The sequence below is a fragment of the Lagopus muta genome, chromosome 1, assembly GCF_023343835.1.
Source record: "Lagopus muta isolate bLagMut1 chromosome 1, bLagMut1 primary, whole genome shotgun sequence".
NCBI lineage: Eukaryota > Metazoa > Chordata > Aves > Galliformes > Phasianidae > Lagopus > Lagopus muta.
The window spans coordinates 119,917,673-119,939,132 of record NC_064433.1 but is presented as its reverse complement, the minus strand read 5'-3'; the positions used below and the strand labels follow the sequence as shown (position 1 = coordinate 119,939,132).

Genomic DNA, 21,460 nt, shown 5'->3' with positions numbered 1-21,460 from the left:
AAACCATAGAATCACAGAATATCCCAGTTTGGAAAGAAACCCACAAGGATCAAGGAGTCCAACCCCTGGCTCCACGCAGCACCACCCAAAATCAAACCCAATGTCTGAGAGTGTTGAATTCCAGCACTGGTGGCCGTGCCCACAGCCCTGTGCATCCCGTTCCCCGCCCTCCGCGCTGTGGTGCAGCCCCTTTCCCTGACCCCCAGCTGCCCTCCCCTGACGCAGCTCCACGCCGTTCCCTCGGGCCCTGTCGCTGTCACACAGAGCAGAGCTCAGCGCTGCCCCTCCGCTCCCTGGGAGGAGCTGCAGCCGCTGTCAGTCCTCCCCTCAGCTCCTCTGCTCTGCGCTGAGCAAACACAGGGGCCTCAGACACTTCTCAAGTCTTGCCTTCTACACCCTTCACCATTTTTTGTAGCCCTCCTATGGAAGCTCTCTAACAGTTTTATGCCGTTTTTGTACTGTGGTGCCCAACAGTGCAGACATTCCCAAGTGAGGTTGCCCAGCACAGAGCAGAGTGGGACAACCCCTCCACCTACCCAATGGGCAGTGCTGGGCCTGGTGCGCCCCAGAGTACAGGTGGCAATATACAAGCTTCATTCAAGTAATGCTAATAAAAAAAGCATAATACCCCATCAAACAGTGACAGGGAACAGATGCGGGCAGTGGGTGCTGTGGGCTCTCAGACACCTTTGTGAATTCAGCCATCCCACCCTCCTGATGGGAGTTACTGCCTCCCTCCAGCGCTGCATGTGCAATTCAATCACTCCAGTGTGTCTCTTGGCATGAGAACTTGCCCTTCACTGGAAATTGGGTTTGCTCAAGTACCTGGACTCTGGGCAGCGGTGGCTGAGACGTGTGTTCAAGCATGAAGGCAGGAAAAGTGGCCTAGAAGATCTATAATGCCTTCCACTGCCACAAAAATCTGCTTAGCGAATCTCTGAATATGGTTACAATAGTTATCAGTGAATCTAAACTGGTGTCCAAGATGCTGAAACGTAATTATCAGTGCTTCGGACTACAAAGATGTTTCCTGTATCTGTCTTAATTTCTCCAAAGAAAAAGTCCATTCAAAGAAAGGTCAGGGAAATGACAGTGACCATAAACACCAGCTGCTCATTTGCAGAATAGTGGGATGCTGAAACTATGACAGGAAAGCTTTCTGGGCCCATTTGTTTGTTTGTGTTTCTGTTTACAGCACTTGATGCAAAGGAGTTCCTCAGCACAGAGCCCTTCAACACTGCAATAATAATGTGAATTCTGGCCTTTTCTGATGGCCTGACTCAAACCCAAATAAAGCCAAAGGGAGTTTCCACAGATCTTTCTGGAGGTAGGTCAAGATTGTTTGATGCTTAGCTACATTTTTTATTTTATTTGGGTAATGTGTGAATAGCTTGTTGGCTTCCCTTCCCTTCCCTTCCCTTCCCTTCCCTTCCCTTCCCTTCCCTTCCCTTCCCTTCCCTTCCCTTCCCTTCCCTTCCCTTCCCTTCCCTTCCCTTCCCTTCCCTTCCCTTCCCTTCCCTTCCCTTCCCTTCCCTTCCCTTCCCTTCCCTTCCCTTCCCTTCCCTTCCCTTCCCTTCCCTCTTTTCCCAGATAGATAGAAATATTTTGAAATAGCTTTTGTAATGAATATGAAGTCTTCTGCCAGGGAAGTGAATGCAAATGCATCTGATCTCCAGCTGCAGATCAGCTGAAATGTGGAGTCCCTAACCCTATGTGCACACTTTGAACACTTTTTTTTCCTTTCTGCTGACAGCCTTTTAGCCGAATCCCCTCTGGAGGCTTATATTAGAATGTGTAATATATCTTCTGTTTGGTGAATTCTAGGATGTTTAAAGAAAAAGTGCTGAAAGAAGCAGATTGCTGCTGTACACCTTGTCCTGAATCAATTTCTAATCTCTTTCACTAGTGAAGCGCTGCCTGTCCTTATATCAGGACTGACTTAAGTGTCCTCTGTGCTGTATTATAAGCATTTCCCCTATTTTCCTAGTGCCTCCTCGCCTTCTCCTCTGTCTGCCTTACACTGTAGGCAGGTCCCCAATTTCCCACAGAATAAGCCCATTCCAAGACAGTTCCAGCCCAAGTAGTTCCCCACATCAGCCTGATTTACCTCTTGCACAGCATACCTAGCTAGACAAAAGCATTTTGGTTTTTGAACAGAGAGCTTTTTTTGTCTTTACATGGTTTATTTCTACTCGAGAGGATCAGCTGGGAGAGCTGTTGTTTAAGCAAATGCAGCTTGGTGCGGGGTGACTTAGTAATTTGTATTGTCTGGTATCTCCTGTCTTACATCAGAAATTAAAGAACAATAGTAGAGTCTTCTCTTCCCTGGGGATGTTGCAGGCTTGTTTTTTGTTCTGTTTTTAACAAAACCAAGAATGTTTTTGGTGATGTGAATGTCATACGATGATACACTGAGATCATATATTGTAGCTGAGCTTTTGTGGGCCTTCCAACAACAAATGAATAGTTCTTTGCAAAAAGAGGAGTGTTCATGTCTGCAAAAGGCATTGCATTTTGCATGGGATCTCATGTTCTGAAGTGCATTGTGAATGCAACTGAAAATATACTGCAAAGGACTGTGTAGAAAGATAGAATCTTAGAGCTCATATCAGCTGTGTAAGAGAGTTTTCTTTAAGAGAGAACATTTTGTGAACAGGACAACAAAATATCTGCAAGTCTCTCTCGAAGGCAACTCTGACATTATACTGCATTTCATTTCTATATGTTCCGGTCACCTACTCCACTAAAAAGAAAAATTGTTCCAAACCTGTTCTGCAATTAAAGACAGCATTTCAAATGTTTGTAATAGGTACTCTCTTCACTTCAGCCTTTATGAGCCAAAGACTACTTCCTGATGTATTATAGAAATGAACTTATTTCTTCACAGGTTTTTCTTTTCCCTTTTTTCTTCCTCCATTCATATAACATATCCTGTGAGATTGTGAATCTCCAATCTGTGTGCCCCATAAAACAAATATTGGAACTGGAGGTCATTTGAAAGAAAGCCTTTCAAAGAAAGTGCTTTAATTAACATTTACTTTTATTTGCAAAGGAACCTTGAAGATCCTTTATATCGGAATATGGGTCACGGCTCACAAAGAATACCAATGATGTACTGTAAACTATGCTATTGATAAATTAGTGTCAGACTCCCAGGCGTATTAAATCTGCACAATTGTGGAGTGCTAATTATTTCTATTAATATCTATTACAGTAATGTGTAGTGACTACAGCGGAGGTCTGAGCCTGCTGTGGTGGGTGGGGGACACACAGCAGAGCCAGTCCTTGCTAGGCAGTGTTACCCTGAGAAGGTAAGCAGAGGGAGGCAGGGAGCATCACTTCTCTGTTCATAGAGGGGGGGAGGCGAGGAACAGGTATTGTGCCTTGCCCAAGGTCACCTGTTCCAAGGCTTAGTGTGGAAACCCTGCAGACTCCATCCGCTGTAATGGGAGAAAAACATAGCAGCTTGGTTGCTTTTGAGGTGATGATAACAGAGAGCTTGCTCCTAAGCACAAAGCACAGATCCCGCAGAGGCTACACAGAGGGAACTCAGGATCCCTCCCTCCTTGCCCACACAAACACAGAGGATGCTAAGGGGTTTTCTGAGTGCTTGCATTAGAGACATAAAGCTGCAGGGGTTTTGTTCCTTGCAGGTAGGAAGGGTAAAAGTAATGAAAATCTGCTAAAGACTGAAAATAATTGAATTCCTTGTGCTCTTCCCATCTTCTCTAACTCCCAGAGCATATGAATTCATTGGCAAGATAAGCCAGAGACTTTATCCACTTGGCCACACTGTCTTGGTTTGTATCCAGGGGACTTTACAGGTGTAAAATTAACCACAGGAGAGCTCTTGTATTGTTCTGACTGCAGTGCAAACATATGGAGAACTACAAGTGAAAAATAATTAGTACAATATTTGAGTACATGCCTATTCCCTCCTTTTATACGTACAACATATGTAAATCACTCTTCCTTTTGTTTCAGTATCTGAATAAGGAAAAGTGAAACTTCCTTGTTTAAAATATGGCTATCTCTGTCAATAGAACCTTGTGAAGATAATCTGCTTGTAAGGAGAGATCAGCTTTGTCCAGAAAAGCACACAAAAAGAAAGGTTTTGTCGCTTGGCATGAGCTGGAGAGTACCTTGGACTGATCCTGAAAAAATTCTATGGCAGACTTCTCTAACTTGGCTCAAACAAACTTCAAATAGCATATCTCCTAGAAAATAAATCTGCATTTGACTGATACTAAGAGGTCATGGTCCATCAACTGCACTAAAATGTTTTTAAAGCTGTCCCAATGTGCGCCCATACAATGAACCAGGGAGGCTCCCTCCAAGGTTTTTTTCTATCTGGTACAGAAAATGTATTTATAAGTTCACTTAGATACACACTTATTCAGCAGGCTGGAGTGATTCCAAATTAAGTGGGTTTTTAATTAAAAAAAAATCTACCTAATTATATCTTTTTCCTCATGAGACAGAAACAGATACAAAGGTGCCATTCTGACTTCTCTAATAAATAGCTTGCATTTTATTTACTTATTAAGACCATTTAGTGCTCCAGAATAGTCCCAGTTCAAGGGCTGTAAAATGCCCATTTTTTATTATTTTTCAGTGGCCATTTTCCCCACTGTGCCTGTTGATCTCATTGAAGAGCTGAGGCATCCGCTCCCAGATTTCTCATGTGCTAAGTGTAGCGGAGCGGCTGGGTGGCATCACAGGGGGAAGGAAGTGAGGGGGAAAAGGAACAGCAAGAGGAAAGAGGGGAGGAGGGCACAAACGGACAAATAGATAAAGTGGAGCATGAACGCACACTGCAGGGATGCACTTTTGAATAGGAAGAGGTCTGTACAGCAGCAAGATGCATACCTGGAGATGACAGATGTGTTCCCCTAAAGCACTAATCTGTTGTCTCAGTTATTGTTCTGGGTCTTTTTCTCCCCTTCTGCAAATACATGCTTTCATTTCTGACAACAAACACTATGCTTTTTGATTGAGGATCCAGAATACTGTTGCTATTAAAATAAATTAATATGCATATATAGCACTTTGTTGTGTATGCACACAAGTTGTGTGTATAGTCACTATGGATTACTGCCCCAGAATGTGCCATCATAAATTAGAGTGCAACTGCTCCAGTCTATTAGTAACCCACTACTGGCAATTGCCTGGGGGACTATTTCATGGCAGTTTCCATGTGCAAATATGGTATTTGTTATAGAATCACAGAATCCTTAGAGTTGGAAGAGACCTTTAAAGGCCATCTAGTCCAAGTCCCCTTCAATGAACAGGGGCACCACAGCTACATCAGGTTGCCCAGGGCCTGATCCAGCCTCACCTTGAAAGTCTCCAGGGACCACATCTCTGGGCAACCTGTTCCAGTGCCTTCCCACCCTCACTGTTAAAGATCTTTTCCTTATATCCAGTATCCCAGTATTTCCTGTTTTTCTATTGCAGCAAACAGAAAGAAACTCACAATACTAACCACTGCCTAGTTACAAATATGAAATCCATTAGGTCAGTTAGCAGCAGAAGAAACACTTGTGTCCATATTTAGGGTCATTATCAAATCTGCTTCAAACATAGATGCAGTCAGCTTAATGCAACGCCTCTCCTCCCATCAGTGTGTATGTATGCACGTGCATACACAAGCACAGAAAACACGTATATCAATTATTTGCATGTGGAAATGCAGCCAGGTGAGCTCTGCAATGGCATGAAGGCACACAAATAGGCATGTGTGAAAATGAGTGTAAAAAAAGCTCCCTTTAAACACTGGATTTGGAGACTGACCTCCCAGTGCTGTTCCCTGGGCCTAATTCCCTATGGCGAACACCAGCAGGAGCAGATTTCCAGCCCAGCTGCAGCAGCTGACAGCTCTGCCTGTGGCCTGGATTTAAATTGCTCTGCTGTTAGTGGTAGTGGGGGACAGGGTTGGCTTGTGGGAGCAAAGCCTGGGGGTAAGTAGGGCTACCAGCACATTGCTGGTGGAGCATAGGTCTGTGTCCAGATGTATGCATATTACAGACAGCAGAAACCTGGTGTTAAACTCTCTCTCCATCATCTACACATGGTGGAGATAACCTGGTTATCTATAACCAGGTTCTAACCTGGTTATCTGGCTTTTGCTCAGTCAGGGGATGAAACTGCCTTCTTGCCAGGCCCCTTGATCTGGATGGGGACAGGACTCCCCAGGTCTCTCCGTGGGCCCCCTTCCTCTGCTTCAGACAACTTCTGGAGGGAGCCATTTGGCTGGCTGCTGCCAATTGCTTCATTTTCCTCTTCCATTGTCTGCGGTGGGGGAGATGGCCAAGTATCTCATAAACAGCAGTGTTAAAGATGATCTCAGAGTGCCAACTGTGAGTGGAAAAAAGGCAGCAGCAGGCAGCTGGAGGAGGAGGGCTGGGCAGCCCCATCCCAGCCTGGGGGCAGGAGCAGCCCATCAGGATGAGTAGGCAGCAGGGCAGGTCCTGGCCATCCTTTTCTGGCTTGAAGGGCCTGTGCAAAGTTCAAGGGCTCTTCACAATGAAGCAGCTGGGCAACACCTGCAAGCAGTTTACTTAAGTCCTTACTGGCTTATTTTGGGAATCTGACTGGGTGCCAGGCTGGAGGCTTCTGAGGAAGTAAATACTTCAAGACAAAATACTCAAGTGTTTTGCCTAAGCCGTGCCTGTCGGCAGGGGCAGAAAATAAAACAAAGCAAAGTGTGCATTCAGTGAGAGCCTGGCAAGATGGAACGTGGAGCTAAGAGACGCATCCTGAAGCCAGGATGGAGGTGGCTGGGCGCCAGCAGGGCAGCTTCAGCCAGGCTTGTTGCTACTTGCAAGGCCAAAGCCCAGGCCTAACAGAACTCAGAAACTCTACGGTAAAATAAGGAGTCCACGAAAGACCATGTAAGACCAAAGTGCTCCTGTATTTATCACAGATATACACGCAGAGTGAGCTAATAAGGCACTACAATACTCATGATAAATACTAAATGCTAAACTGAGGAAGCGTGGTCTTGACAACTGAGTAGTGACGTGGACTTGAACCAGCTGAAGGAAACAAGCCAGAGAGTTGTGGTCAGTGGAACAGAGTGAGTCAAGTTGGAGGCCTGTATCTTGTGGAGTCCCTCAAGGGTCAGTACTGGGACCCGTACTATTCAACATACTCATCAGTGTCTTGGATGAGGCAGTAAAGCGCACTGTGAGCAGGCTTGCTGATGCCACAGAACTGGGAGGAGTGGCTGACATGCCTGAAGGCTGTGCTGCCACCCAGCGACACCTGGACAGGCGGAGAGTTGGGTGGGGAGAACTTGAATGAAATACAACAAGGGCAAGCGTAGGGACTTGTATCTGGGCAAGAACGACCCCACATACCAGTATAGGTTAGGGACTGACCTGTTGGAGAGCAGCGTAGGGGAAAGGGACCTGTGGGTCCTGGGGGACAGCAGGGTGACCATGAGCCAGCACTCTGCCCTTGTGGCCAAGAAGGCCAATGGCACCCTGGGACATACTAGAAGGGGCATGGTTAGGAGGTCAAAAGAGGTTATCCTGCTTCTCTACTCTGCCCTGGTGAGACCGCATCTGGAGTATTGTGTCCAGTTCTGGGCCCCTCTGTTCAAGAAGGACAGGGAACTGCTTGAGAGAGTCCAGCACAGAGCCACAAAGATGATGAAGGGACCAGAGCATCTCCCTTACGAGGAAAGTCTGAGGAAGCTTTGGCTTGGAGGAGACTGAGAGGTGACCTAATGAACGCTTATAAATATGTAAAGGATGTTGGGTTGAGAACTGGCTGACTGGCAGAGCACAGAGGGTCGTTGTTGGTGGTGCAGAGTCCGGTTGGAGGCCTGTAACTAGCGGTGTTCCTCAGGGGTCTGTGCTAGGTCCGGTCTTGTTCAACATCTTCATCAATGACCTTGATGAGGGGATAGTGGCCACCCTCAGCAAGTTTGCCGATGATACAAAGTTGGGAGGATTGGCTGACACGCCTGAAGGCTGTGCTGCCATTCAGCAAGACCTGGATAGGCTGGAGAGCTGGGCAGAAAGAAACCGGATGAGGTTTAACAAAAGCAAGTGTAGAGTCTTGCATCTGGGGAGGAATAATTCCATGCACCAGTACAGGTTGGGGGATGACCTGCTGGAGGGGAGCTCTGCGGAAAGTGACCTGGGTGTCCTGGTGGACGACAGGTTGGCCATGAGCCAGCAGTGTGCCCTTGTGGCCAAAAAGGCCAATGGCTTACTGGGGTGCATTAAAAAGAGCGTGGCCAGCAGGTCAAAGGAGGTGATCCTCCCCCTCTACTCTGCCCTGGTAAGACCTCATCTGGAGTACTGCGTCCAGTTCTGGGCTCCCCAGTACAAAAAAGACAGGGATCTCTTGGAAAGAGTCCAGCAGAGGGCCACGAAGATGGTGAAGGGCCTGGAGCATCTCCCCTATGAGGAAAGGCTGAGTGAACTGGGTCTGTTCAGCCTTGAGAAAAGGAGACTGAGAGGGGACCTGATCCAGGTCTATAAATATCTAAGGTGTGGGGGGCAGAATGGCAAGGCCAGACTCTTTTCAGTGGTGAGTGGAGACAGGACAAGGGGAAACGGCCAGAAACTGGAGCATAGGAAGTTCCGCACAAACATGCGCAAGAACTTCTTTACAGTGAGGGTGACGGAGCACTGGAACAGGCTGCCCAGGGAGGTGGTGGAGTCTCCTTCTCTGGAGACGTTCAAGACCTGCCTGGATGCCTACCTGTGCGACCTGCTGTAGGGAACCTGCTTTGGCAGGGGGGTTGGACTCGATGATCTCTGGAGGTCCCTTCCAACCCCTACAATTCTGTGATTCTGTGATTCTGTGATGTCTGTCAGGAGGATGGAGCCAGGCTTTTCTCAGTGACATCCAGTGACAGGATAAGGGCAATGGGTACAAGCTGGAACATGAGAGGTTCCACATGAATGCTAGAAGAAAAACTTCATGGTGGTGGTAACAGAACAGTGGAACGGGCTGCCCAGAGAGGTTGTGGGGTCTCCCTCTCTGGAGACATTCAGAACCTGCCTGGACACATTCGTGTGTGACCTAATCTAGGTGTTCCCAGCAGGGGGATTAGATTACATGAGCTTTTGAGGTTTCTTCCAATCCCTGACATTTGGTGACTGTGATTCTGTAACTGGTATGGAGAAGAGACAGCAGCTATTGAAATAAAGACTTGGTTTAAAAAAAAAAAAGGTACTATTTTTATATATATATATATTTATTTATTTATAATAAATAATACAATTTTTAAGCTCATCTTCTCTTTTCTCGTTCTCTTCTCTTCTTTTCTCCTTTTCTCCTTTCAAATTTCCCTTTTCATTCCCTTTTTCCTTCCCTGCTCCTTTCCTCTCCTCCCTTCCTTTCTTATCCTTTCTTCTTTTTGCTATTGGCTCCATCGCTGAAGACAAAATTCTCTTATTCTCCTCCACGTCTCACTAGAAAAAGTAGAGTCGCAACTTGAGACTATTCACAAAAAAGAAAAGCTGCCTCCTCCCTACATCCCTCTGCAGCAACAGCAAAGGCGGGAGTGCCAGTACCTGTCCGTTGGCCCAAGCGGCCGGGAGAAGTTGCTCATCACGGCCTCAGTGTGACAGCGGGTGAGGATGACCACCGCCTGGCACAGGAAGGGCAGGAACGTGCTGTGCTGCGCAAACGATGTGATGCTGCGCAGGATGTAGAGGATCGGAGGCACCTGAGAGAAGAAGGGGAGAAAGAATGACTTGCTGCATCCTGCACTCTGCAGGGCCCAACCACGGACATTCAGCGCATGAGCAGTGCCTGCTCCCTTGACATGCTGCCAAGTCCTAAGCCTGAATTTCATGCCAGCTACCCTGGTCTCCATGCCCTGAGCACAAGGGGCAAACGGCACAAGTCATAGTGCAACAGCCAGCAAAAGTCCAAGACACGTGAAGGAAAGTCTCTTACGTTCCAACTGATGTCCTTCCCGTGCATCTGCAGGAAGGTGGTCATCCACTTCCCAGCAGCACGCACACGCACTCCGTTGGCTTTCCGGATCGTCTCCTTGATGGCAGTCATGAAGTCAACGGTGCGTTCTAAGGGGAAGTTCCTGCACACGATCTGCAGAGAAATGAGAAGCGGGAGAGATCTCATCACTGCTCTGCTGCAGCTGTCTGTACCCTGCTGTTTATACGGAAGGCGGTTGAGCCTTCTCTCAACTTCTGCACCCATGGTGTTTGCTTACATGCAAAGCCTACCTCCCAGCAGCCACAGTCACATGCATGCAAGTGCACACACACACACACAAACGCACATCATGGAGTCAGCTCCTTGCACTGGGTGCCTGAAGGCCAGACGTAGCTCAGAGCCTCCTGCTACTTGCACTGGGAAAAGAGCACTCAGGGTAACAGCTCATTTTGGAAACAGTGTCAGAGGCTGGGAGCAGCACAGGGTCGTGCAGAAGCCTACACACAGAGATCACACCACCCCTTCTTGGGTCCACATACCATGGCCATTTTGGATGTGGTCTGAAGCTGAGAGGCGATGCTGCAGGCATGCAGCCCCTCGCACAGGCTCCTGATGTCACCCGTCTCGATGTCTGTGTTGGTCGCTTTGGCTGGAAAGAGCACAGGGAGAAAAGGGAAGTCATGCTTCTGGAAATGAAACTGCATTCCACGGGGGAAAGACAGAGGACAGGGTGGGGACAAGAAGAGAGCTGTGCACGGTGCCTCTCCCTCCTGTAAACAGGGCCCAGCCCGTGGGGCTCTGGTAGTGCTACAGAGGAGGGCAGAGGGCTGGAGCGTGCCTGCTCCACTCACCTTGGATTCGCAGAAGGGAGCTCAGACAGGTGACAGCCAGCTGGCGGGATGCGGGCATGGGGTCACAAGTCAGAGGCGCCAGCAATCCCACCAAGGAGCCAAAGTGCTCACAGGCATCTCTTCTCTGCAGGGGTGAGAGGCAGGAACAAAGCTGTAGACGGCCCCAGCTCTCTCCAGCTTCTCCCATCTGTGCCTTCCCCACGCCATGACACAGCATGCACAGCTGGGCAGAGCTCGCCTTCAAGCTCTGGGGCACTGGGGAGGGAGCAGGGAGCACGCGGTGGGGCTCTTTACTCACTTGAAGCTCTTCACAAACAGCCAGCAGCTGGGAGCAGGTCTGCAGGGCCCTCTTGCGCTCCCACACGTTGCTCGATACCATGGATTTCTGCAGGACCTGGAGTAGAGCATCTGTCTCACTGAGGATGTCTTTGCTTTCCCTTCCTGCCACCCCTCTCCCTGTCCCCCCTTTCCCAGCACTTTCCCTTAAGGCCTGCCCTGTTGCTCCATGTGGCCTCCTGCCTCACTGACCACCGGCACTGCCGCCCCGCTCTCTGCAGACACGCCTGCCTCCTAACCCAGGAGCTTTTCCTCGGCTGTGGCCTCCAGGGGCTGGCTCCTGCTTTCCCCCTGCAGGGCCCATTTCTCTGCCCATTTCAGCTCGCAGTGAGCTGGCACGTCAGCAGGAGATTTCTCCCCCTCTGATCCTCCTCTCAGTCCCCAGATCTCTGCCCCCGCTATTGACAGGCACCATGCTTTCTCCCTTGCCCCACGAATACTCACATGGACTATGTTCTGGAAGAAGCCACCGCTGGGCTCTGTCTCCAGCAGGACCACCATGAGCCGGCCCAGAGCTCTCAGTGATGTTTGCTGAAGCTGAAAGCAGAAGAGGGGAGTGACGTGTAGCATCACGGCTGCTGCCAGAGCAGAGGTTGTGTGTGCTGAGGTAGGGTTCTGACCGAGAGGTGGCCGGGAAAGTTACGGCAGGTTACCTGCAGGTACTGTGCTGCTTGCTGTGACTTCCTGATCTTCAGCATCATCTCTGCTGAAGGGTGTGTCACGATGTTCTTGCAGCACAGGACCAACATCTCACGCAGGTCCTTGCTTTCAGAAGAGGGCTTCAGCTTGCTGAGAGGAGGAAAACAGGAAGAGAAATCAGAAAGGGTATTTACCTCTCCAGACTGGTTCAGACAACATCTGAGTTTCTCCTAATTGACAGCTACAAAGCCAATACCCCCACCCAGCTCATGCTGCTGAGCACTGCCTTCAGTTCCAGCAGCGCCCACCTCCTCCCCGGCAGCAGTGAACCACCTCCTGCTCTGGAGGGAAGGAGACCCCAGCTCTCCCTCTCTTCCCTGCCAGGGCACAGGAGCACCAGGGCCTTTCTCCCTGCCCAGAACCTCAGCTTTGCTGGGCACAACAGACCAGCCGTCTCTCCTGCTGTAGATGTGGTTCCTCCCCCCCTGGCCCCTCCAGGCCCTCAGGAGCTACCCAAAATGGGGATCACCATCCTGACTTGCTACCTCAGCCCTTACCTCAACTGCTCCAGGGCCAGAACCACCTTGAGAGGCACTGGGGAGACAGGCATGCCCGAGTAATACTTCTTCATCAGGTCCTGCAAGTCCCAGAGAGACAGTGTCAAAGTGGGCAAGGGGCACACAAGAGCTGTTCCACCCGGCCCCCAGACAGGCACAACTGCCACACACCAGCCCCATCACTTTCCTGTGGAAGCACTGCAGGATGCAGCAGCTGGTGCACCCAGCCCGCTGCCCAGCCACTGCCTGCCAGCACCCAAGGTCCCCACCAGCTGGAGACGTGTAACTGCTGGACACCTGCATGCCTCCAGGGAAGCGAGCCTTGTGGCGCAGCCCAGAACTCCTCTGCAGACAGCCCCGTCTCCAGGCACTCACCATCAGGATCTCCAGCAGCTTGCTCTTCAAGGAGGGGTTAAAGCTTGCAGAATCACCCACAGCTTGGTAGGCAGAGCTGCAGTCGGTGATGCTCTGCACCAGCGCGAGGTTGTTCTGCAAGTCCTGAGGAGCAAGAGAGAAGAACATTCTTTGAACTGCGGGAAGGGACAAGGGCTGCAAGGGACACACGTGGGGACAACGCTAAGGGAAGGGCTTGGATCTTTATCTGGGCACAAACAGTTCCCCGAGGGACCTTTGGAAAGGAAAGGCCCATCTCAGCATCCCCCCATGTGGAGAGGCTGCAGAGGGGCGCTCTGACACCCTGGCACGCTTTGAGCTCTCACCCGGCAGCTGCAGCTGTAGAGCATCAGGACGTTGCCCACGATGTCTCCCTCCAGGTGGGCGAGCAGCTGTTCCTTGGAGGCACGCAGTGCCACGCTGCCGTGGGCGAGCATGAGAGCGCTGCGTGTGGCATGAGCTCTCGTGCTGTCCAGCTCCATCTGTGTGGGAAGAAATGCCTTGAGACACTCGCTAACGGCCCCCAGTGCCCCGCGATGCTCCTGGGCTCCCAAGGCAGGAGCTGCAGGGAAAATAAGGCAGAAGAATGCCAAGATGGAAACCCGTAACGCTTTACCTTCTTGCGCCTGGAAATCCTGGCATTGCGGCCTTTGCACAGCCTGGACGCAAACATGGTGAGCGTGGCCAGGACTGTGTGGAAGTTGTTCTCAGCAGCATGGCTGAGAAGAGAGATGATTCCCTGCACAAAAGAACAAGGGGCCGTTGGCACAGGCCTGAATCTGCAGGTCTGCTCCTGAGCAAAATGGCAGCAGTGCAGAGGTTGAAAGGCCCGGAGCAGGGCCAGGAGAAGGCCTCTGCCCCAGGGCCAGAGCAGGGATGCTCACAGGAGCTGGAGGAGAGGACAGCTCACCTGGGCCTCACGTGGCTCCTCTGCATTTGCCTCCTCCAGGTGCTGTAGCAGCTTCTCCTGCACGTGGAGGACTCCCTGACAGGATCCCAGCACCGTGCCCAGAGCCTTGTACAGGAATGACTGCAGGGGAAGAAGCTGAGATGTGGCAGCAGCTTAACCTGCTGGTGGAGGGCCAGGTGGGAAGGAGCCAAGCTCCCTGGCGGTTGCTGAGAGCAGCTGCGGGGCCGAGCTTTAGCCATCCCCGGGCAGATTGCAGGGAAAGGCCCTCTGGGGGGCATAGACTGGGGAAGCAGCATCTGCACCCGCGTGGGCAGAGCACCAGCCGCAGCCCCAGCCCCAGCTGGACACCTGCAGCTGCACCGCTGGGTAGAGCCGGGGGGAACTCACCTTTTCTGCAGAGCTGCTGGCAGAGCTGCTCAGCCGCTGGCTCAGCTCACAGCTCAGGGCCTCGATCCATGCCTTCTCCTCTATTGTGTCCAGCGACGCCTTCAGGAACTGTTGGAGAACAGGAGAAGACAATGTTCCCTTGCCCTTTGCCTCTTCCCTCGCTCCCAAGTTGCTGCAGCCCTCTGGGGAGAGGTGCCTGGAAGAACAGTCCCTCTCCCAGCTCCCCCAGTGTTCCCTCCATTAAAGCCACCCACCCTCTTCTCCTAAGACCCCTCTGGGCTTGGGACAGAGCAGAAGAGGCAGCGCCACAAAGGCGTGCGGCCGCTCCGCAGCAGCGCTTGAGAGGCTGTTCCTGCCCCACAGTGGCTCACGTGGGAGCGGGGCTACTTGGGGCAGGCAAGCACTTCTCTGCACCGCGCCTCCCGGCAATGCTGTACCTTTAGCAGACGGCGCTCAAACTCGGCAGTGTCCGGGAAGCTCTCATCTTTCCCTGCACAGCAATAGGAAGACAAAGACCCTTACTTAGGATCAAGGCACAGAAGAAGAGCTGCTGCAAACCTGGCTTGGCCTGGGCACTTGACACTACCAAGCTGGGACCTGCACCCCCTCCACAATGACCTGTCCCTCCCCACAAACACTGCCTCCACAGGAACACGGAACTAAGTGCTCCAAGGCTGCTGTCTGAGGGGACATGAAGGGCCCATCCACGTCCTGGAACGGGCAGATCTCTGGTGGGATAGGTCCCTGGGCCTCAGTGCTGACTCCCAGGAATGGGAACAGCAGCAGAGCAAGAACTGGCCTGCAGGCAGTGCTTCCCCTCTGCCATGCTACAGAGCTGCATTTTCACTCCCCCCCTTCCCTTCCCTGCCTCTGCCTCTTCTTCCCCTCCAGTGCTTTACCTTCAAGACACTGCAGCAGCAGGGGGATCTCAGTAGCCCACATGGCCCCCACAGCCCTGTGGAACCTGCTGTGGAGGTTTTTCATCAGCAGTAAGGCAGCAGCTTGGAGTTTGCTGCCTGCAACAGGGCTGCCTGCCACCACCTGAGTGAGAGCAACACAAAGCAGGGTCACTTCTGCAGCAAGAGCAACGGCTTTCCCCCAGGATGGAAGCAGCTCGGCTCTGCTCTGGCAGGCAAGGAGCAGCCAACAGCTTTGCCCATGGCCATGCTGCTTCCTCCTGGGTGCTTGTGGCACCGGCCTCTGGAGCATCTACTCACCAGCAGTCGTGCCAGCAGTGTCTGGGGCGTCAGCAGTGGGCCTGCAAAGAGAAAAAAAGTGCTGAGTAAGACTCCAAGACACTGTGTGCCCAGCCACGCACACCTCCGCTGTCCCTTCTGGGTGCTACCACAGGTCAGCAGAGCTCACTGAGGGAGTTTTTGCTCCTACCTTGAAACATGGAGCTGACAAAATGGGGATCCAGATGTTCTATCGGCCGTCCTGTCAGCTCCTCTCTCTCAGCCAGGGCACAGACACAGCGGGAGACTGGGATCAGCATGCCTGTGTACTGCGCTGGCACCACAAACAACAGCAGCCGCGGCCACAGGAGCTGTAGGGAACGAGGCAGTTGAGCAGGTCAGCATTCCTGCCTCTGCTCAGAGATGAAGAGGACTCTGTGAATTTCCCTGAGTCCTGTGTGCTTCAGAGCACATTGGAGGAGAGACCTGGGGTCCTGGAATGGGACGAGGAACACGTGAGGGGAAGGCAGGGAGCAGCAGCAGGGCAGAGCGTGACTTACTTTGGACATCCCTCTCACAGAGACGTCCAGTGATCCCAGGATGTCCATGCACAGCTCCTGGAGAGCTCCTTCTTCCTGGGCTTCCCGGGCAGAAAGGTCTCCGGCTGCCTGCACAACAGTGGTGTTGAAACACTGGTTATGCTCAGTTCTCAGGAGCCTCTCAGGAGGCTCAGGTGTGGCCTCAGCGGTGCTTCTGTATAGCAGCCTCTGAGCAGCACGGGTCTTCCAAAGGAAGATGCTGCCCACTGCCCTTACCCTTCTTCCTGTGGCGCGGCTGAACTCCCTGAAGATGTGCCCCACCACATCCCAGGCTGAGCAGCTCCGGGTGTTCGAACTGAGCAGATCCTTGATGAAATACAGAATAGCCGTCCTCACCTGCAAGGGGTCAATTATGGGTGTGATTTTCCTGGTCAGAAGGCAAAGGGAAGCCACCTGCTCATCGGGGCAGCCCTTTGGGCATGAGCAGAGACAGCAAGAGCACTGGAGAGGCTTTAGCTACTGAGATGAGGGCCTGGCCTTAACACCAGGCTGTGCGCTTTCCATGCACAGCACAGGGACCTGCCTGCTCCACTCTGCCTGCTCTCCCCACAGGAGCCATCATGACCGTGTGACCAATGCCCCAGCACCTCTCTAGTCACCCCAGCCCTGCCCGTGCTGGCAGCAGCATCACCACCCCGACAGCGCTTTCTTTTCCCCAACCAGCTCACCCGGATGCTGGGGTCGCTGCACAGACGCTGCACAGCCTCGACGACCTGGGGCAGCATCTCCGTCATCACGGGCTCTGCAAGAGATGCACAGAAGCATGAGCGGAGCCACAACACAGATGGCAGAAGGGAGCCCTGGCAGTCCCAAGGCGTGGTACTGATCAACCCGTGGTACTGACCATCAGAGCGAGCCAGAGCACCCAGCAGACCCAGGGCTGCCACGCATCCAGGCTCCCAGTCATCGCCCAGCTGCGACTGCAGAAACAGGATGGTTTCCTCTGGGCAGATCCGGGCTGCAGGGAGGAAATCCCACGCTATGTTAGCAAGAACCTCACGCCCATTCCTGAAGTTTGTGAGAGAGGTTTTGGCCAGGGCAGCGCCAAGCATGGCCAAAGCTCCTCTCCTTACCCTGCAGCATGATGCAGTGGGTCAGCTGTGCACGACCAGCCTCGCTGTGCTGCTTGCTGTCGTCATAGAGCTGTGGGAACAAGGTCCATTTGATACAATCACATCAGCACTGAGGACGGAAAAGACACTGTGCTGCCCGCTCTCGTCTCCCTGGGCACTCTCGGGAAGAGGGCAGGCAGACAAAACCCAGCCCTCCCCACAGCATCCCCGAGAGTACATGCATGGCTCTGGACCTGCCTTGAGCATGCAGGAGCTAAGGCTGAGCCGCCTTATTCAGGGGTCAGAGCTTTGCAGTCCTCCTGAGACTTAGCCAAGAGGGAAACTGCTGTGGGCGCAAGGATAGGCTCCCCTTACCTGGTAAAACACGGCACTGGTGACGTCCAGAAACTTGTCCCCTGCGATTACAGACTCAATGCCCCCTAAGGCCTCCAGGAAGATAGTGAGGCTCTGCAAGAGAGCAGGAGAGGAAGAAAGGGATGAAGCCACATCTAGCCACTTGGGAGTGGAGAAACTGTTTCCCAATTGTTTCTCTGCAGGGAGAAGCTCCTGCACAGGCGTTCTTGTTTATCCCCCACCTCCCAGCGGCACCAAGGGAGTCTCTCTGCTCTCAATCGAGCCGTGTTTGGGCATCATTTGCAGGCATTTCCCACCCAGCAGCCCACTTCTCCCCCATCAGATGCAACTGGATGTGGTCCCCCCAGTTGTTAGCATAGAGCTCCTCAGGCACTCAGAGCCCCACAGTGGTGGTGAAACTTCCCATCCCCAAGAGATGAGCCCCAGTGATTCTTGGTTCCCTCCTGGCTCCTGTCTGGGTTGTTCCTTCTCTGACTGAAGAGCTCAGGAAGCCTCAGAGCTCCCTTGAACACCCATTCCTTCTTTCTCCAAGGGCTCCCCACCTCCTCCCTGGCCCCTCGTGGCATTTGCACGGGCCCCACGTCTACCCTGAGCCCTGCACAACAACTCACCTTGGCCACCCTGCAAATGTCTTGGATCTCCTGACACGGGTGAACGAGCCAGAGGAGCTGCTCCCAGACCTGCTCTTGGTGCCGCTCCTCTTGCAGGAGAACCTCCAACATGGCAGCCACAGCCCCAAGGACGGCCTGTTTGTCCTGGAGAGGATGGCAGAGGCCCGGTATCAAAGACTGAAGGTCTGCCCTTCCTACACAGAGGGCTTTCCCCTTCCCCTTTCCCTTCCCCTTCCCCACACCCCCACGCCCAGCAGGAGATGGGCTCGCTCTGGAGGGCAGGCAGCTTTTCCCCATACCCTCATCCCCAGCTCTTCCTGCCACAGTGCTGTGACATGCAGCTGCTCCCTGGCACAGAGCCACTTCAGGGCCCTTTGCAGAGCCAGCCCACTCCCTCTCATCACCCCTCAGCTCTCAGCCCACTGGGCACAGACAGAGCTGCCGACATGGGTGCCCCTGCTGCCATCCTGGGCTGGGAATGCAGCAGTGCTCACCTGTTCCTCCTGGCAGTCTTGCCAGTTCCACACCACAGAGAAGAGCAGCTCGTGAAGGTTTTCACAGATCTGCTCTTTCTCCATGGCAGGCCAGGGGCATTGCATTCCTGAGGACAAGTAAGTCTTGACTCCATCCAGCCACTGTTTCAAAACTGAAAAAACAAAATAATTAAAAAAATAAATTATTATTATTATTTTTTTTAAGAGAGTGAGAAAACGGAGTCTGTGAGAGTCTGCAGCAGGGCTGCTCTGGGGCCGGCACTCACCAGCACAAGCGATGCGCAGGATCTGGCCACTCTTCACCTGGCCCACCACACTGCGCAGGCCTGCCAGCATCAGCCACACAAAGGGGATGCACTGTGGAGCTGCAAAGAGGAAGGAGAGGGCCACAGTCAGAGCCCCGGCAGCAAGGTAGGTGGACAGCAGCCCTGCAGCCCCCAGCTCAGTGCAGATCACACTCAGAGGGCAGAGACCCCTTTCCCGGTTGTTATAGATGTCAGGAGGTTGAGGGTACTCTACCATAGGTGCTGAAGAGTTTGCTCAGGGTGTTGAGCACAAACTCCTTGGACATGTCCCCCGCGGCCTTCAGGTGGCTCTGGAGCTCAGCCATCACCAAGGTGAAGTGCGTCCGAGCCAGAGCCACCAGGACATTGCTGGCAGCTGTCTTGACATTGCTGGTCACGCCCTGGAAGAGAGACACTGGTGACACGCGGCCCAGGAGACTGCCTGAGGCCCTTGGAAGAGCTAAGCCCCCACCATCCACCAGCAGAACACCAGCGTGGGCAGGCGGTTGGTTCCCTTTGCCTTTGGGAGTGAGCCCTCACCTGGGCTGCCGTCAGGTCCCGGGACACCTCTGCCAGCAGCCGGTTCACCACTCCGCACGGCGGGCGGCTGCTGTCTTGGCACAGGGCGCTCTCCAGCTCACAGTACGCCTGCGCTCGGTCGCCCTGGGGACAAGGATCAGTCACGCTCGTTTTGCCCGCTGCCACCCATCGCTCTGTGGATGTGCTGCCGGGCCTGGCACCCACGGCACCGTGGCCCTGGGCCAGGAGGGCAAGGGTTGCTGGTTGGATGTCCCCAACTCACCTCCTGATCTTGCAGGCGCTGAAGCAGTAAGGTCGCGGCGCAGGTAGGGACAGGGCTTGACACCCTGCTTCTCTCCCTGCGACGCGTACGCCTGGGCACGCAGCCCACACAAGCAAAGAGACCTGGAAGGAAAGAGCAGAGCAGCTGCTGCAGGTGTTGCTTGGAGCCAGGGCCGAGCACCCGGCCAGCTGTGGGAGGAACGCTCCTCCAGCTCCACAGCGCAAGGCTGCGTGTGGTTGGCGGGGACAGGGGAGGGAGCTTTCCCCTTGCTGGGGTGCTGGGGAAACCACGGTGAGCAGCTGCACTCGGCAGAGCAAGGACAGCGCTGCTGGCACGTCCTAAACAGACACTGGAGGCACACGTGTGCTCGGGCAGCGTCGTGGTGTCCAGAGAGGTGGAGGGACTCACCTCGAAGGGCTCTCAGCCTCTCCATGATAGCAGGATGCCTCCAGATAGACACAAAGCTCTCTCTGGTTCCACTTCCTGCGGGTCCCACAAGCGGACTGAGCCACCGCTCCCACCGCTCCACAAGGGTGGATGACGCAGCCACTGTGACACCACACTGCAGTGTCACCTCACAGAGAATGAATGACACGCCCCGGGCTGGGGGCCAGACAGGTCCCCAGGGCAACCCTGCAGGCCCTCAAACACAGTGCGCTTGTGTGATGCAATCGGCTCTGGGGTTCCTGTTCCATGCTGATGCAGGGAATCACCTCAGCAGGTGATGGAGAGCCCCTGCCAGGGAGCAGCTGCTGGGCACCGTTGCCCGGCGTTGTCTTAGTGACTGGGGACTCCATGCCGGGAGGCACTGAGGCCCCCATCTGCTGCCCCGACATCCTCTCCAGAGAGCTCTGCTGTCTACTGGGGGCACGTGTCAGAGATGTTAAGGAGACTCCACCGCATCTGATCAAAAATGAATACATTAATAATAGAGAAAAATCTTCTTTATGGTGAATGTAACAGAACAGCAGAACGGGCTGCCCAGAGAGGTTGTGGGGTCTCCCTCTCTGGAGACATTCAGAACCCGCCAGGACACATTCGTGTGTGACCTAATCTAGGTGTTCCTGCTAAGGCAGGGGGATTGGACTGGATGATCTTTCAAGTTCCCTTCCAATCCCTGACATTTAGTGAAACACATCCCTCTCACAGAGACGTCCAGTGATCCCAGGATGTCCATGCACAGCTCCTGGAGAGCTCCTTCTTCCTGGATGGTGTCTTGTTCATGATGCTGCCACCTTGTTCAAAGCAGAGGTGGGAGGTTCCTTTTTCCCCCTTGTTTGTTAGTTTCTAAGCCTTTTGCACATTTTTCCAGCCATGAGTCAAGGCTGTTCAGGCAGTCTTCCCTCTTTGGTGTTTTTTGGACAATAAATATGTGTTGTTAAAATGGAAGGTTAAATCACGAAAGAGGGATTGCCTGCGCTACTGAAAGCATTTGTGTTATTTGCTCAGATGCACCCCTGGGAGCTGAGATCTAGGAGAAAAATCTCATTTGATCCATAGGTGCTATACACTTGAAAATGTGGCTCCTCAGTGCTATCTTGGTAAATCTCCTTCAACATGCTTGAATTGGATGCAGAATGTGCAGTCACCTTTCTTGATCAAAGGAGGGGTTTCCCTAAAGCTTACTCTTGAAATCCGTGGTTACGAGTTTGCTTCAGTCACCCATGCACTGTGCAATGGTCAGCAAAAAGTGTTCAGATTTAATGTCAACAGCTCTTGGTATAACACTCCTTCACAGCAAAGCTGAGCAATGAGAAGAAGAGGCAAAATCTGCTCAGTCGTGATGAGTCGTGTCTTGTCCTTTACCAGTTCAGCAGAGCACAAAATACCCATCTCTTCAATGAGGAAAAGGGGTAATGAAGCAGATGCAGGAGCAGGAAACCAAGCTGGAATGGGGACTTAAGACCAGGTGATAGTGCCCTTTGCAAATGAAACAATTCACTAGAAAGTGATTTCCACCTCTCTGTCCCCGAAATGTCCCTTGACTTAAACTGAAGGCACATTTTTCCCCTCCAAAATTAGTACATTGGTAACTGGGCAAGAGTTTATCTCCTGATTCCACAATGTCCTT

The 21,460-nt window shown here is 52.7% G+C and overlaps 1 protein-coding gene across 1 annotated transcript; it reads right to left on the bottom strand.

Moving 5' to 3' along the window:
- Positions 1 to 9,382: 9,382 nt before the first annotated feature.
- On the bottom strand, positions 9,383 to 20,225 carry LOC125697617 (maestro heat-like repeat-containing protein family member 2B). Its single transcript, XM_048955084.1, has 32 exons — positions 20,150 to 20,225; positions 19,798 to 19,872; positions 19,390 to 19,511; positions 19,128 to 19,250; positions 18,823 to 18,988; positions 18,570 to 18,668; positions 18,304 to 18,455; positions 17,810 to 17,953; positions 17,199 to 17,291; positions 16,845 to 16,914; positions 16,616 to 16,729; positions 16,440 to 16,513; positions 15,988 to 16,107; positions 15,733 to 15,840; positions 15,384 to 15,543; positions 15,215 to 15,255; positions 14,897 to 15,038; positions 14,435 to 14,487; positions 13,998 to 14,105; positions 13,611 to 13,730; positions 13,317 to 13,439; positions 13,027 to 13,182; positions 12,683 to 12,805; positions 12,308 to 12,387; positions 11,765 to 11,900; positions 11,556 to 11,648; positions 11,074 to 11,169; positions 10,776 to 10,899; positions 10,464 to 10,573; positions 9,925 to 10,077; positions 9,537 to 9,691; positions 9,383 to 9,434 (listed from the first exon to the last, which is right to left on the bottom strand). Exons 1-32 carry the CDS (start codon positions 20,223 to 20,225, stop codon positions 9,383 to 9,385), a joined length of 3,561 nt encoding a protein of 1,186 aa, XP_048811041.1.
- Between the last annotated feature and the right edge of the window lie 1,235 nt (positions 20,226 to 21,460).